This window comes from Henckelia pumila, chromosome 4, assembly GCF_033568475.1.
Source record: "Henckelia pumila isolate YLH828 chromosome 4, ASM3356847v2, whole genome shotgun sequence".
Taxonomy (NCBI): Eukaryota; Viridiplantae; Streptophyta; class Magnoliopsida; order Lamiales; family Gesneriaceae; genus Henckelia; species Henckelia pumila.
In genome coordinates this window covers 162,408,139-162,425,299 of record NC_133123.1, presented here as the reverse complement: position 1 = coordinate 162,425,299, position 17,161 = coordinate 162,408,139, and the positions used below count along the sequence as shown (strand labels likewise).

The window sequence follows — 17,161 nt, the reverse complement described above, 5'->3', positions numbered from 1 at the left end:
AAAAATCCAAGGATGTTTGCCATTACTGCAAGAAGCCCGGTCATTGGAAGCGTAACTGCAAGGAATATCTAGAGCAGTTGCGAACTGCAAAGGGTATGTTCTATATTGAAATAAATGTTTCACTTAATACTACTTCTTGGGTATTGGATACCGGATGTGGATCTCACATTTGCAATGATTTGCAGGTGATGACAAGAAGTCGCAGGCTTAGGATGGGTGAGACCCAGCTGAGGCTCGAAAATGGTTCCAGAGTTGAAACAAAAGCCGTGGGAGATGTTTATTTAATTTTGCAGAACGGTTTTAAGTTACTTTTAAGAGATGTTTTATTTGTTCCGGATTTGATTAAAAACATTATTTCTGTTTCTATGCTTGATAGAGATGGTTATTCTTGCAATTTTGTGAATGGGATTTGCAATATTTACAAGAATGAATGTTTGATTGGAAATGGACAACTTGAAAACGATCTATACAACTTAAAACTAAAAGACGTTCCAATAAATTATGTTGATAAACCGGCAACAACAAACAAAAGGAAAATCGCTAGCCAAAACCCGGCAAACCTTTGGCACGCTAGGCTAGGTCATATTTCCTCAAGGAGGATGAACAAGCTAGTGGGATAGGGCATGTTTGATATGTCTGATATTAACTCTCTACCTACTTGTGAATCCTGCCTAAAAGGAAAAATGACTAAATCTCCTTTTAAGGGGAAACCTGAGCGTAGTCAAAATCTGTTGGATTTGATCCATACAGATGTTTGTGGTCCATTTAGAGTTGGGACTCAATATGGCCACACCTACTTCATTACCTTTACTGATGATTATTCAAGGTATGGGTATTTATATTTAATGAAATATAAGTCTGAAGCATTTGAAAAGTTCAAAGAATTCAAGGCTGAAGTAGAAAACAAGCTAGGTAAAAGTATTAAAGCACTTCGATCGGATCGAGGTGGAGAATACTTAAGTACCGAGTTTTTGGACTATCTAAAAGAGAATGGGATTCTCTCTCAGTGGACTTCTCCTATGACACCACAGCTTAATGGTGTATCGGAGCGTCGTAATCGAACTTTGTTGGACATGGTTCGGTCCATGATGAGCTTCACTGAGCTTCCACCTTCGTTTTGGGGCGATGCGCTTGAAACGGCGGTATTGTTGTTGAACAACGTCCACACTAAAGTAGTGGACAAAACACCATACGAGTTATGGAATGGCAAAGCTCCTAAGTATTCGTACTTGAGGATTTGGGGATGTCCTGCTTACGTGAAGCGGACAGTGGGAGATAAGTTGGATAGTCGATCCAGCTTATGTTATTTTGTAGGGTATCCGAAGAATTCAATCGGATATTATTTCTATTATCCTGCTGAAACAAAGGTGTTTGTTTCAAGGAATGCCACCTTCTTGGAGAAGGAGTTCTTATTGGATAAGAAAGGCGAGATGATGGAACTCGAAGAAATTCGAGAAGAACCCGAAATACAAAATAACGATCCTACACCTCAGGAACCATTGATAGGCACGCCTGTACCTAGAAGATCCGAGAGGACTTCTAGACCTCCTATTCGATATGGTCTTCTTCTTGAAGGGGATCAAGATGAACCCGATGTTGGATGTGATCCAAGGAACTTCAAGGAAGCAATTTCTGATGCGGATTCAAATTTATGGCTTGAAGCTATGCAGTCGGAAATAGATTCGATGCATACAAACCAAGTTTGGTCTTTAGTAGATCCTCCCGATGGAATTGTTCCAATAGGGTGTAAATGGATCTACAAGAGAAAGCTTGGGCCTGATGGTAAGGTATTGACCTACAAGGCGCGATTGGTGGCAAAAGGTTATACTCAAAGACAAGGAGTTGACTATGATGAAACCTTTTCACCAGTTGCAATGTTCAAGTCCATAAGAATCCTTATTGCCATAGCTGCATGGTATGACTATGAGATATGGCAAATGGATGTGAAGACTGCTTTTCTTAATGGAGACATTAAGGAAGAGATCTATATGAAGCAGCCTGAAGGGTACACATCCATGGGAAGCGAGCATAAGGTATGCAAGCTTCAGAGATCAATTTATGGTCTAAAACAAGCATCAAGAAGTTGGAACCAAAAATTTGATGAAACAATAAAAGATTTTGGTTTCATCAAGAATCCGGAGGAACCATGCGTGTACAAGAAAGTAGTTAAGGATGCTGTGACATTCTTAGTACTTTATGTTGATGACATCCTACTCATTGGGAATGATGTAGGGATGTTGCAGTCAACAAAGATATGGTTATCAGGTAGATTCTCGATGAAGGATTTGGGTGAGGCATCCTATATTCTAGGGATACAGATCTATAGGGATAGATCTAAGAGAATGATAGGACTCACTCAATCAACCTACATCGACACCATATTGAAACGGTTTTCAATGGATGGGTCCAAGAGAGGACATCTACCCATGTGTCATGGAGTTTCTCTATCCAAGTCTATGTGTCCCAAGACTGATGAAGAGATAGAGAAAATGACACATGTACCATATGCGTCAGCCATAGGTAGTATCATGTATGGGATGATATCTACCAGACCGGATGTAGCATTTGCTCTGAGTGTCACGAGCAGATATCAAGCTAATCCCGGTCAAATGCATTGGAAAGCCGCGAAGGACATTCTTAAGTACTTACGAAGGACTAAGAATATGTTCATGGTATATGGAGGAAGAGAACTAAAATTGGAAGGCTATACCGACTCTAGCTTCCAAAGTGACGTGGATGACTCGAAGTCAACCTCTGGATTTGTGTTCATGCTCAATGGCGGTGCTGTCTCTTGGAAGAGTTCCAAGCAGGACACCACAGCGGATTCCACCACTGAAGCTGAATACATTGCAGCATCAGCTGCTGCTAAAGATGCCGTTTGGATGAGGAATTTCGTCCAAGAGTTGGGCGTCATTCCTGAAGTTGTTGGTCCAGTCCCGGTATACTGTGACAACACGGGTGCCGTTGCTCAGGCAAAAGAACCAAGGTCTCATCAAAGATCCAAACACGTACTGAGAAAATACCACATCATCCGGGAGATTGTGGAAAGAGGAGACATCACTGTCGAAAGAGTGGCCTCTGCTGACAATATCGCTGATCCACTTACTAAGCCCTTGCCAGGACCATTATTTGACAAACATCGCGAAGCAATGGGTCTACGTAGTATGACTAGTTGGCTATAGGGCAAGTGGGAGATTGAAAGAGTGGGTGCCCGGTGAGCCAACTTGTGGCTAAGGGCTTTGATGACTCTTTGTATAAACAATATTTTGTTTAATATAATTTACACTTTTATTAATGACAATGACTTTATCTTTCTTCATATTGTTATATTGTGATATACTATTGTTGTTTTGATAAAGACCTTGAATATACTATAGTGTATGTAAGATGTGGTAGAAAATGGGGATGTCTATCATGAAACACATCTTATAGTCACTGTATATTCTAAACTGTTCCTAGTCGATTGAGCCGTCCGATAATAAGGATAAGGATCGCTCGAGTTTGAGACTAGCATTTGCGATGCGGAGTACCACGTTTCATTGGTAAGGAACATAGAGATGTTCGAAGCATGCAAATGGATATTCATATGATGAATGATCGAACTACCCTATCCGAACTTTCCAAGTGGTTATCACTTATCGAGTGGATAAAGTCTGCGGTTTTGGTTGTACACCATTAGTCCTTACTACTTGAGACATCATTGAGACTCTATATGCTAGTACTGTGCTTTGACTCGTTTACCAACTCTATTGGGGTCATCAGGTGTCGGGATTGGGTACAGTTACAACACATATAGGAGTCGATGCTTTGTTGTCAAGGATTCACCACATACTTGTGAGTGTGGATATCCTATGCGATCTGAGGAGATATTAGTGTGACGAATCTCTGTCCAGAGTACATGATGTGATTTAAGAAATGGTTTCTTAGTAGCACATGCGATGTCACTATTTGATCTTCAAGATGAATTGCATAGTTATCGAATCTCGAGCGACTCTCGATATACCAATGGTTGTTGATTCGATCAGGATATATGGATGAAGGGACCGTACTGTACGCTAACCAAAATCTATTGGTTCTTGTAGGCACTATCAGTGATACCTAGGGAATCATGGGGTGATGTTGCTAGGCGCTCATACCATGATTCGATGGGCAAGTCGGAAATTGTTGTTCCGAGTCACAAGGAGTTGTGAGCCCACGGCTAGCTGTATCCCTGAACCATTGAGGGTCACACAGTGTAATGGATTTTTAATCCCCGTTGAGATAGTTAAATTTAAAGAGTTAAATTTAATGAACGAAGAAGTTGGACTTCTTATTTAAGAGTAGAGGAGTAAGATTTTCTAAAATGACATAGGGATGGCCATTTTTGGAAATCACTGAATTCGGATTCAGAAAAATTTATCTTGACTTTAAAAGGTGCAGAAATGGTTTCTGTGCACATTGGTGAAATCGGTTTATCAATCGGAGTCATGATGAATTTTATATTAATTTCTGAACATGCGGGCTTTGCTTGTCGGGCTTGAACTTATGACTAATGGGCCCTAAGCTGTTAGTGGCCTACATTATAAATAAGTTATTGCAGTACAGAAATTACAGACAACAGGTCACAATTTTCGAAAACCTAAGTATTTTCTAACAAGAGTGGCCGCCCCCCTCCCTGTCTACTCGAGAAAAATCCAGCCTGTGATTTTGAATTACAGTCTGGTTTAACGGATCAAATTCGTTAATCTCTTCGTAGAAACTTCTGATAGATTTTTTAGTGCAATCTATCAAAGGGATTAAATATTCATTCGTGGACCTGATTGAAGAACAGTTCGTCCATCAGTTCCAGGGATATACAACAAGAGCAGAGAAATCTGTTGGTGTCCAAAATCTCGATTCGAGATTAAAGGTAAAAATTTTATAATTGTTATTTAATTTTTACACACACAATTTAATCGTAAGGTTGATACCTATTATGGAATCGTTCCATACAAAAAATTTTAAACTTCCGCTGCACCGGGTATCAATCCTAATTGATCTGATCGCCGCGTTCTCCAACATGAAGGTCTAAATATATGTTTCCCTTCCATACTCATTTTTACCAAAAAAAGATACAAGCAACTTCCCAATTGCCAACTGTACCTCCCCTGCATTTCAGTGTATCAGATAAGCAAATTGTATGCCGACAAGCTAGTGACCTTTTCTATACACGACATTGGAAAGAGCTTGTGTGCGAGGCCTAGCACGCATGATTGTTTCATCGCTGTCTAATCAATTCTGAAAGTCTCCAGGGTTTTTGCCTAACCACTGATGATGACTCTTCTTCCATCTCCACAGTTTTCCACCATGTCCAACAAGTGCTAATTTCTTCATTGACAACTGACCCATGGGAACCATCTGCACAAGCCAAAAACATTTGTAGTGAGCTTACCTAAACATCAAAATGACCAAAAAAAATTAATATTCACTTGTAGTTCATAAAGTAAATTTTAATTATTAGGGAGGGAGTGAACGTGAAAGGAGACGTGGTTATCATACCTTGCTAATCAAGGATAAACCATTAGCCATAAAGACTTGAAATTTAAAGCCTTCATGAACATATGAGAAAATGGAGACAATTTTACATGCTTGCACTAAAATAAACAAGAAAAAATTATATTTAAATGAAAGAAAAGAAGTTTAAAAAATTATATTTAAGAGATCTAAGCAAGCGCATGAAAAAGTAAAAGATGCTAGAAAATTATTCAAGATACAGCTAGTTAGCACCCCAGCAGAAGGCATACACGAGTGACAAAATAACTGGGGGCAGTGGAATGAGAAAAAAAATATAAAAAATGAACATGAAGCATAAACAAATAGAGAAATAAATAATGGTTGCACTTTTACCTTACCTGTTGAGGAGACAATGCACACGAAATCACGAGACTAAGTGAGTTTGACAAGCATCAAGGCTTAGATAAAAATTTCAAAACAAAATAAACACGAGATAACCAGATTTAAATAAAAAAAATAGATAGATAAAACATAAAACTACATATCAAGATCCCATAAAATTTCTATTTATATTGTTCGAAGTCACATCAAAATCGTAGGGTCAAAATCAAATCGCAAAAACAGATGCATTCAATACACCACCAAGTGTACATCAAATCATCACTTTTATCCAAAATAGGCAGTAAAATCAAAGGGAAGCAGCAGAGCTACACAATGTATCGTTTTACCGTGAAGAAGTTCCAGACCCACTCAGTGTAGTCTTCTCTACTAATCTTAGGCCCCGTGAAAAATCACGGAATAAGCATACTAGATTCGAGAGATTTAATTATTTAGCATTTGGAATGTATCTAAAACAAGTACCTGGCCATCTTCAGGCAAAGTAACTTTTTGATTATGGATTCAAATGATCCACTTTTCTCCAATATTGCTCGTTGTTTAACAATGTCATCGAAACAAAATAACCTACACTCAAAATCATCCAACCTAAAGAGAGAAAATATCACAAAAATGATGTGGCATAATATGTTAAAAAAGAAGCCAAGCACTGTGAAACCTCACCTTTGGATCAGAAAACTGTGAAGCAAAGTAAAGCATCATGTTTCCATAGCCTGACATATATTTATGGGAATTTTATCCAAATTTGGTAATAAATTTGGACATTGATAAGTATACACGACAAATTTTAAATACAAAGTTATCATGGTAGCGACACTAGCTCACACTAGTTGAGCCAAGGCCCTTGGCAACAGGAAGATCACCAAAGTCTAGATTTGCATATCAATAGAAACTGAAAAATAAGAGGAATGACTATACAAAAGGAAGATCGGAGATAATCCTTTCACAAGTTAGTCTATTTATCAAATAAAATAAAATCATAGCATAGATGGGTAAAAAAGAACACCTTTAATGTCAAATAAAGGCTAACAATGTGCGAAGTCAAGTCAATCTGCACCAAAAATAGAATCTCGTCACTTAAATTATGAGAAAAACAAAAAACAGATTTGGGAATAAACATATCATTCTCCTGAAATTCTACAAAAAAACTGTTTCATAGAAGAGAGCGTCAATATAATCAAAGCATAATCAACATAGGAAAGAATAATGAAAAAATCGAAAGTCAATAAAATCAAAGCATAATCAACAGAGGAAAAGAATAATGAAAAAATCGAAACAACTCAAACAAGATATCAATCGAGATTTTACTTGACGCTCAGCCTGGAAGGTCTGGCTCACCAAATCTATAACGAATCCCTAAAACTTACTAGCTTTATCCACCCTCTTGGAGCCAGAGAACCCTTTAATGAGCTTAGTGCACAGAACCACAACAGCTTTGTGACTCGATCTCACCATGCTCTGATTGGAAAACAAAGAAAGCATAAACGAACAATACTCACGGGCTCATAGCAAAATTCACACAAAATCCAAAAGAATCAAGCCATTATAATTTCCAAAAAAATTTCCTTACATCTTTGAATAACATTGCCTCTGTTCTTCGCCGAGAGCTCCAAATCGGCCTGGGTTATTGCAGGAGTAACATTTTTGCTCTTCATCAAAATATATTGATATATGAACTGGACCATGTCATCTCCCACCTCCAAAGACATCGTAGCTCAAAAAATAGTACAGGGTTTGAATGAAACCTTTAGTCGATGAAAGACGGCTAACGAAGTAGACGAAATAGCAAGGAAGAATGTTGCACAGTTTTGTTTGCGACAGGGCTTCATTCACACTGTTCTTGAGATCCAAAACTCGATCCAGGCCATAACCAAGGTCCTGAGGCACTGATGTATCATCTAGGGTGGTCGCTGTGCAGTTTCCACCGATGTAGGAGCGGCGATGGTAGTAGATTTGTGCAGGAACGAGAGCGACGGGAAAAGGGGGCTGCGTTTCTTACTTAAAAAAAACAACCCTAAAGAAGAGGGCAGAGCAAGAGAGAAGAAGCAAAAAAAGACGTGAATAAAACCGAGATTCTAACATATCATTATATTACTTCACCAAATATAAATTAAAAAATTTTATTTTCATTTTTTACTTCATCAAATTTGATTCGACGAAGTAAAAACTCACTTAAATATTTAGTGAAGCCCGTTTTTTTAAATCGATGAAGTCTAAAGTGGATTTTACTTCGTTAATTTTATAACCGAAGTAAATAACTATGTATTACTTTGGTAATAGTGATTGCCGAAGTAAAAACTAGCGAAGTAAAAAGCAGAAATTCTATTAGTGATTTCTTGGTTGATTATCCTCAGGTTCAGTCACTGTTGGACCCGGTGTTATGCTTGATGTTGCAACATCAGAGGCAACACCTGAATCTTTCAATGGACTGAAAATTTTCAGCAGATCATCCTTAGTAGTTTTTCCTTTGATATATGCAAAATCATCAAAATCTACATTAATAGATTCCATAACTGCTCCAGTTCTCATATTAAATATTCTACATGCATGATTATTCAAAGCATATCCAAGAAACAAGCATTTTTCACTTTTGGAATCAAATTTGGCTAGGTGATCTCTTTCATTCAAAACAAAACAAATACAGCCAAAAACATGAAAGAATTTAAGGTTTGGCCTCTTTCCCATGAGAATCTCATAGGAAGTCATAGTAGAACCACTCCTTAAGTATACTCGATTCAATACATGACAAGCTGTATCCACAAATTCTGCCCAAAATCTTTTTGAGATATTTTTTGAGCTCAGCATCACCCTAGTCATCTCCTACAATGTCCTGTTCTTTATTTTGGCCATGCCATTGTGTTGAGGAGTCTTTGGGGCAGAAAACTCATGTGAAATGCCTTTCTTTTCACAAAAATATAAAGAGTTCTCAAAAATCTTACCATGATCGGTCCTGATCCTTCCAACCTTCAAGTTATACAGGTTAGTAATCTTTGTGAGTAAATTATTAAAAATATAAAACATATCCAACTTCTCTTTGAAGAATCTTACTCGTGTAAAACGTGAGAATTCATCAACACACACAAAAGAAAACTTCTTACCTTTATAGCTTTCCAGTTCCATAGGATCCATTAAATCCAAATGCAAAAGTTCAAGGCACCGTGTTGTCCCAAAGTGTTGTAACATGAGGTGCAACACGAGAGTTTTCTTACCTATTTTTCATGCAGCACAAACATATGGAACTCCAGAATTCAAAATAGACATACCTTGGACAGCTTCAGTCTTACACAGATTTTCCAATGTCTCCAAATTTACATGACACAACTTTTGGTGCCATAAATCAAGATCATCAACTTTCATGTGGTTGCAGGAAAATTTCTCTCCAAGTTGGTAGTACTTTGTTGATCTTGTACCTATCAAAATACATATGTCACTAATAGAATTTTCTTAATAGACTTCGCTACAAATTACTTCGCCAATACCTAATGATGAAGTAATATATAATAATCTACTTCGGTTATTGAATTGGTGAAGTAAAATACTATTTTACACTTCATATGTTAAAAAACACGGGCTTCATTCTTGAATTTAAGTATCATTTTACTTCGCCAATATTTATTTAATGAAGTAAAAGAGATTAAATAGAAATTTTAATTCATAATTTGTGAAGTAAAAAATTGAACCGGTCTCTCGTCTCTCATTTTCTTTCTCTCTTCTTTCTTATGAAACCCGATTTCCTTTCCCCCAACTCCTCAAACCCTTTCCGCCACCTTCCTCGCCGGATTTTTGCCGCATATTCGACGGAAATGTTCAACTGACTACATATTCGATAAGATCTCGTCGCAACTTATCTATCGGTACCCATTTCATAAGGTAATTCGCGACTTTACATTTTGTTCGTCGGAGTTATTTGTTGTTTTCCATCAGTTTCTCGGTTGATTTTGGTGTTTTATGGTTGTAAGTGTCTTGGGTTTGAGTTTTAGATAAATTTACGCCACTTTCTGGGTTTTCCGATGTGTTTTTCAGCCACTGCTTCGATGATTGCTAGAGGGGATGATGTGATAGTGATATACAATTTTTTTACTGGGAGAAAGGAGAATATCGTTCATTTTTTTTGGGAATCTGAGGTTCGAGTTGATTAGGCATGATGTGGTTGAACCCATTTTGCTCTAGGTGGATCAGATCTATCATTTGGCGTGCCCTGCGTCCCCGATTCATTACAAGTATAATCCTGTCAAGACTATCATATCCTTGTTCTTTTATGTTATGAGCATTTCTCGTTATAATTGAGTGTAACAATGTGTAAAGGTTTGTGGGTAAGTGTCTCAGTGTCTGTGTTGGTGAATTTGTGTTAATTTTTGTTTCTCCTGAAAATTGGCTTGCATAGTTTTAGATCAAGATTCAAGCAAGATAGAGCAGATGCGAGTGTGTATTTCTGTAGGTATTCCTGTATAAATTTATAAATAAATATGAGTTCTAATGCTTGCAACTATAATTATTTTGTACTAAACAAAAACTATAATTATGTTTTTAAGTATGTAAAATCTTATGAAATTTAATCTACTGCACTTAAGAAAATAATTTGATTTCCCCTAATTAAATTACTATTTGAGTGTGTGAATGAAAAATTCACTTACTATGCGTGCTCATGACATTAAAGCCATAAGAGTCCCAGTTGAAGTAAGTTTTTAATCATAAAGTTTATTGTGTTTGTAGAATATTGTTCGATCTTTAAATTCAAGTTTTTCTATGGCATTTTGAGTTATTTTTATAGGAATTTTTAATTGTTGTGCCTCGACGAGTTTTAGAGAAATTTACGCCACTTTCATAAGGATTTCTCTCTTTAATTTTGAGACTGGAACTTTCCTTTGCTAATGGAATGGATTAAACTTATTTTGAACCTGCCAAGTTTATTTATTGTATGGATTTCCTTTCTTGCTTATTTGAAAATTTGATTGTAATTTGGTGAACAAAACATATCTTGATTAACTTGATACTCTGTTGAAGTGAGAAATAAAATATAGTTTCAGCTTAGTTATGGTACATCTTATTCTGCATTTCATAATGTTGTTCTGAATTTTTTGGGTCGCAGGAAATCTCAACAATCTATTAATCCTAAATATTATCCAATTAATTAAAAATCTTGTTTGCTATGTGATGGTATTATCAAATGTTTCAGTATCCAATGTATTTGGATTTGAGGATGAGTATGTCAATGCTGTGCTAGTTGACGTGAAGAAGAATGATGCTACTGGTCAGCTGGCAACTGCCACAACATGAGGGTTAGTCGAAAAACTCGACGCATTATTTAGAGAAATTTTCTAACATAAAATCACTTTAACCAAGTGTGTCCACAAACAATGTGGTTGTTGGGGAGGGTTGGTAGTATTCTTTTTATACTCAGGCATGTTTCTATAGATAATGCTCAAGTTTTTATACCCGTGCTTTTGTTATATTCCGAGTTTTTATCTCTTATCCATGTATTATATATCCTAATAGATTCGTTGTTTAATTGATCAGAATGATCCAAAATAAGTTTTTAAATGATCTACAACTTGTAATTTAAGAGTTGCTTGGGCCTTTCAGTAAATTTTTAGATGTCATAAAAGATTGCATAAAATATCTACTAAATAGAAATATATGTAAAGCGGCTAGATATTTGGATCTATCGTTCTTTATCCTTGGTTTCATACAACTCTTTTAGATGTGGTGAAATCATTCTTTTATCAGTGCCATGCATTAATACTAGATTTTCCAAGTTCCAAACGGCAATCTTCGAACTGGTACTTCTCTAGTTACGCTTTGTGGCCTCAGGGTTCCATGGTGCAGCAATAGTAAATCCGCAATCTCGGTTTCTAGCTTATTATTAATGTTTGTAAAGCTACAAAGTCTTCGATAACTATTCCCAGATGTTGATAGTTGCCATCATGTGCCATCTCCTTATTAATTGGTAAACTAATTTTGAGACTCTGGTACTGTTATTGCTCGCTATTTGTTTAATAATATTGGGTATTTGACTATTTTCTTTGTATCTTTGTCAATTCCATTTGTTTCTTATATTTTGAATTTTTTAAAGGGTGATAACCGCTTTCATGGTTTTTGCAACTTTATATGTTGGCATCACATTAACATAGCAATGCTCCTAATCATTTTGAACTTTTTTGATGTTACTTGTGCCTTTTAAAACTAATAAGGGTTGTCAAAGTCAATAATGAAATAACCTTGTCATAATGGAAATCTGATTTAAAATGTCAGGTAAAACTTCTTTTCGCTGGAGCAGAACCCAAGAAAGTTACCTCTCCCACAATCACAAATATTGATCAGGTCTAGCTATAGGCCTGTACCTTTTATATTATATCGGGTGTCTGCTTCTAAATTCCAATGTGATTAAATTTGATGTATGCTGCATTCTGTTGTTTCAATTCCTCATTGTGGTGCCAATGATTTGTTGATTGATGTAGCACCGCACCTCCAAATTGAGGAGGGTTCATGGGTTTAGCCATCAATCCTCCTACCCCCATGTCAATGTAAGTCCTAAATGTGGGAGAGTTATTGCAGCATTAGTTCCACTGATATTCAAACTGTGTAAATAAAATTATTTCAATCGTTTGGATGTTGTGGTATGTCAGGGATGGCTACAAGGCTTGAGAGCTTACTGCGATTCCAATCAACTTCCAACTATTGTTGTAGTGGCATCATATGACACATTTGGAGCTGCTCCAGTTAATTATTTCTTACTGAACATTTACCTTTCTTTTATTTTTTGTTTTTTTTGATAGTATATGGCCTTATGCCATCTCAATGCTTACAGGCACTATCCGTTGGAAGTGATAGCAATGGAAGTGGAATTGTGGCACTTCTAGAAATAGCTAGGTTATTTTCAGCTTTGTATAAAAATACTAAGACAAGAGGAAGGTATAATTTACACTTTGTACTGAAATCTGGAGGACCTTATAACTACAATGGAACTCAAAATTTACCTTTTCTTCACAAAAGTCTTACTATCCTTCACACTCGTATGCCGCGTGTTTTGCCAGATTTTGATTTGACACTTATATTTTTTAGTGGCTACGGAGTTTGGACCAAAGGTTGCGTGAAACTATTGACTATGTTATTTGCTTGAATAACCTTGGTTCATCTAACAATGAGTTATGGATTATGTCTTCAAGCCTCCCGAGAATGCATATATAAAACAAATTTTTAAGGTAACCCTGATTAGTTTTTGTGATGACTGATGCAGAAACATGGCGATTGACAGGTAGCTATCTCTATGCAACTGTGCTTCTGTCTTACTTGTGTAATTTTACAGGGTTTTTCCTGCGTTCCTGGAGAATTGGGACTAAAAGTTGGTCTGAAGCACAAGAAGATTAACATATCTAATTCTCGAGTAAGTATCTTGTTTTATGTCAGAGAGAACCAACTCAATTGGTGGATCAAAACGAACCTTTGGATAAGTTTCTTTTGAACCAAAGATTTCATCAGTCTTTCATGGAATTTGCCGATAGGTGCTTAGAAGTCCTCTGTTAAAGTACATATTGTTTCTTCTATTGGCATACGACTGAGTTATGTTCTATCTATGTAGCTGTTTGGCTGGGGAAAATGTCCATTTCTATGAAGAGTTGCAGCAGCCCAACAAAAGAAATATTGAATTTAAAGTTGTTTTTGAGTTGAGTGCAGAGTTTATTGAATATGAATAAAATAAATATGATGTAATTAGATAGTACTAATGATTTCTTGCATACATGTATTTATCCTACAGATTGGGATGATAGATAATATATTGAAGATCCAAAATGATGTCAAACCTGAGGTATTGCGATTTGCATCATATGGCATGTTTTCAGTTGTTTATAATGTTTTATGCTCTGTGTTCTAACATTTCAGTTAGAGGATATCCATTTGGGAGCTGTAAGAGAAGTAAAAGAGAAAAGTGGGGTGCGTAAGATTACTTATTATTAGCTAATTTCACTATGACCAGTCAATTCCTCTATATCATACTGTGCTTAGATGTGAAATGTGATATGTATTTCGCTGTCGTGCCAGATTGATACTGAATTTTTTGTAGTTTTAACTTTCAGGTAAAAAACGAACTGCTTCATATGCCTATTTAGAGAGATATGCCCATTTTTTGCTTCACTTTCCCATTTAGTCTGAGATTTCGTCATCTTGTGGATTAGTTAGTTGCCTATTTAAATCCTCATTCAACTCACCAATGACTTCTATGATTTTGTCTTAACATATTGCTTGGATGTTGCTGATGTGATCCAATTTCAATAATTTGAGCTCGTTCGAAACTTGGCTCGAAACTCGAAATGAGTTCTTTTGGACTCAAGTATACGATGAGTTAGATTTTGATTCATTTGTTTTAATGAAAGTGATAGTAATTGGCGCAAAATAAACAGAGGATTCATAAGGATACATCCCAAGATCAATTTAGTCGATTGTATTTTATTTCTCTTGTGCATACAAATTTCAAGTCCCTTTGGTAGTACTCACTATTTTTTGCTATCTAAATTTATTATGTAAAACATTCCATTTCATTATACATTCAAGCTGTTGAAACACTGAAAGTTTGTAGCCAAATTTATCATACTGTTGAAACACTGAAAGTTTATCTCTTATGTATTGTTCTGATAATCTCATGTAGGTGGTCGAGTTATGTCTTCCTTTTTTCCTCCTTGGTGGGAATGTAATCAGCCTTGTTGTGGGAATGTAATTTAGGTGAAATGTGAGTTTATTGATCTACCTTTTGTGTACAATTAGAAGTTATAACTTTATCACGCTTACGAATATGTATCTGATGATGAAGGCCAGAGCAGGAGTTGAGATGGCACTGATTGGTCAGGTCAGAGCAGGAGTTGAGAAGGTCAGAGCAGAATTTAGTTCCTTTCATGTTCAGCTAGCAAGTGTCGGTCTCCATCGCAACCAACGAAGCTCTGTTCACCAATCTACCTCGTAAGTTTTCTTTCATTTTAGGTTCATTTTTCGCTTTATAATCCATATATAGATCGCAAGTGCTCGATTCCTTCTACGTGATCTCCTGAAGATCAGAATGTCATTTCTCTAATACGCATCCGATTTAACCGGCGAACGACCGGAGATTTGTTTGAAGAGTTTTCAGCTGGTTGCAGCGTCTGCTAAGTGCATTAGGCAAAGAGCATGTGATCGAGTATCTGGAATCATATCGAAGAGATCTGATGAGAAGAATCGGAATTTTATTTTTTTAGTTAATGAATCGTTTGACTGATTTTTAAGTGTTGGGAAAAGAAAAGAAAAGAAGTGGTTACCAATAGTTGGTTCCATTAATGCAAGCTTCTGGTACCACCTAATTAATTTCTTAATTTTCTGAATCCGGTTGACTCCTTGAAATTGTCCCCTTGAAATTGTCCTTGGTATCTTTGTATGCAGGCGTTATCCCATGTACTTCATCAAGTTTATTGTTTATCATTGTAGGCCAAAACAATATGTTTCTACTCGCATTATCATCTCAAAAGCTTTATGCCAATAGGAGATGGTTGAATGAGAAAATCCACAGTTGGAGAAGATGATGAGTTTCCTATTGACATTGATCTTTTTTTTTTTACATTTCAGTTTGCAGGATCTATTAAGAACCAATATTACAGCCAAGATCAATTTGATGAAGTTAGAAGTGAATTAGTGAATTCGTCTACTCCTATGTAGGTGATTAAATGTGTCGTGCACGTTGGGATAATACTTTGTTTTGTCTCTGTGAATACAATTTTAGTTTTTTGAAAATACTTGTGGATACATGCATATTTTCGGGTTATTTTGGTGAATATACTTTTGGATTTATGGATGTTCGTCGTTTTGGAATGAATGTTGTAGTCATATGTATTCTATTGCTTTGGAAATTTTAGTAATCGACAAATATGGAAGTAAATTATTATATTCTACTTCGTATATTAATCAAAATACCGAAGTAAAACAAATTCTATTACTTCGGCAATTTCATTAATAAACGAAGTAGAAGAATGCATTTTACTACGTTAATATAGGAAATTAACGAAGTAAAAGATATTATATCACTTCGTCTGTTAATGAAATTGATGAAGTAAAAGTTATTCTATGGCTTCAGTATTTTCATTCATAAGCGAAGTAGAAGATTTCATTTTACTTCGGTGATAAAAGAAATTAACGAAATAAAACACAATATTTCACTTCGTATACGAACCGAAGTATAATCATAGTTGTTACTGCATTAAATTCATTAATTACCGAAGTATAAGCATATGTTTGACTTCGTAACTTATGAAATGAGCGAAGTAAAATATATGTTTTTACTTCGGCACCAGTCCAATTCTGCCCCCAAAAAATAACCAAAGACTTTGGTAATTTAAGGTCTAAGACTTTGGCGATTAAGTGAAGTAAAAAAGTACCATATTACTTCACGTGACACTACTTCGGTAATTAAGTTTAATAACCGAAGTTTTATGCGATTTTTCTACTAGTGTGTTAGCATTATCAAAAACTTCACAAGTATTTTTATCAAACTTGACATGAAAATCATCATCACACAATTGACTAAAACAAATCAAGTTTGAGTTTAGTCCCTTTACATGTAGCACATTGTGAAGCTTTAGAATTCCTTCCATTTTTGGTGTTCCTTTGCCAACAAACCTTCCTTTTGCACCACATCTGTAAGTCACTTTACCACATTTTTGTTCAATATGGTCCATGAGATGTTCTTTCAAACCTGAAAGAGTGGGTGCCCAGTGAGCCAACTTGTGGCTATGGGCTTTGATGACTCTTTGTATAAACAATCTTTTGTTTAATATAATTTACATTTTTTAATGGCAATGACTTTATCTTTCTTCATATTGTTATATTATGATATACTATTGTTGTTTTGATAAAGACCTTGAATATACTATAGTGTATGTAAGATGTGGTAGAACATGGGGATGTCTATCATGAAATACATCTTATAGTCACTGTATATTCTAAACTGTTCCTAGTCGATTGAGCCGTCCGATAATAAGGATAAGGATCGCTCGAGTTTGAGACTAGCATTTGCGATGCGGAGTACCACGTTTCATTGGTAGGGAACATGGAGATGTTCGAAGCATGCAAATGGATATTCATAGGATGAATAATCGAACTACCCTATCCGGACTTTCCAAGTGGTTATCACTTATCAAGTGGATTAAGTCCGCGGTTTTGGTTGTACACCATTAGTCCTTACTACTTGAAACATCATGGAGACTCTATATGCTAGTACTGTGCTTTGACTCGTTTACCGACTCTATGGGGGTCATCAGGTGTCGGGATTGGGTAC

At 36.1% G+C, this 17,161-nt stretch overlaps 1 protein-coding gene and 1 long non-coding RNA gene across 13 annotated transcripts in view; one reads left to right on the top strand and one right to left on the bottom strand.

Annotated features, from left to right (window-relative positions):
- The window catches only part of LOC140866315 (uncharacterized), a 28,557-nt gene extending 20,657 nt beyond the window's left edge, over positions 1-7,900 (bottom strand). Inside the window, exons 1-5 of one of the 3 annotated variants that reach the window (XR_012144850.1) lie at positions 7,439-7,900; positions 7,236-7,326; positions 6,532-6,919; positions 6,334-6,456; positions 5,064-5,376 (exon numbers count right to left, since the gene is read on the bottom strand). This is a non-coding gene — a long non-coding RNA (uncharacterized lncRNA). Of the gene's footprint in view, positions 1-5,063; positions 5,377-5,870; positions 6,920-7,235; positions 7,327-7,438 lie in introns of those variants that run through there. The other 2 variants (XR_012144849.1, XR_012144848.1) reach the window with 2 other exon arrangements.
- Positions 7,901-10,053: 2,153 nt separating this feature from the next.
- On the top strand, positions 10,054-15,682 carry LOC140866204 (uncharacterized). Of its 10 annotated transcripts, none has more exons than XM_073271130.1 (13): positions 10,054-10,088; positions 11,045-11,147; positions 12,121-12,189; positions 12,327-12,392; positions 12,495-12,587; positions 12,677-12,780; positions 12,931-13,252; positions 13,448-13,531; positions 13,625-13,675; positions 13,750-13,800; positions 14,513-14,593; positions 14,675-14,820; positions 15,457-15,682. In XM_073271130.1, exons 2-7 carry the CDS (start codon positions 11,142-11,144, stop codon positions 12,986-12,988), a joined length of 396 nt encoding a protein of 131 aa, XP_073127231.1. In that variant the 5' UTR covers positions 10,054-10,088; positions 11,045-11,141; the 3' UTR covers positions 12,989-13,252; positions 13,448-13,531; positions 13,625-13,675; positions 13,750-13,800; positions 14,513-14,593; positions 14,675-14,820; positions 15,457-15,682. The 10 variants fall into 10 exon arrangements, with proteins under 10 accessions (XP_073127231.1, XP_073127230.1, XP_073127227.1 ...); XM_073271129.1 differs by having other exon boundaries at positions 12,677-13,070; positions 13,175-13,252; XM_073271126.1 differs by having other exon boundaries at positions 12,677-13,252; positions 13,754-13,800; positions 15,457-15,681.
- Positions 15,683-17,161: the final 1,479 nt, after the last annotated feature.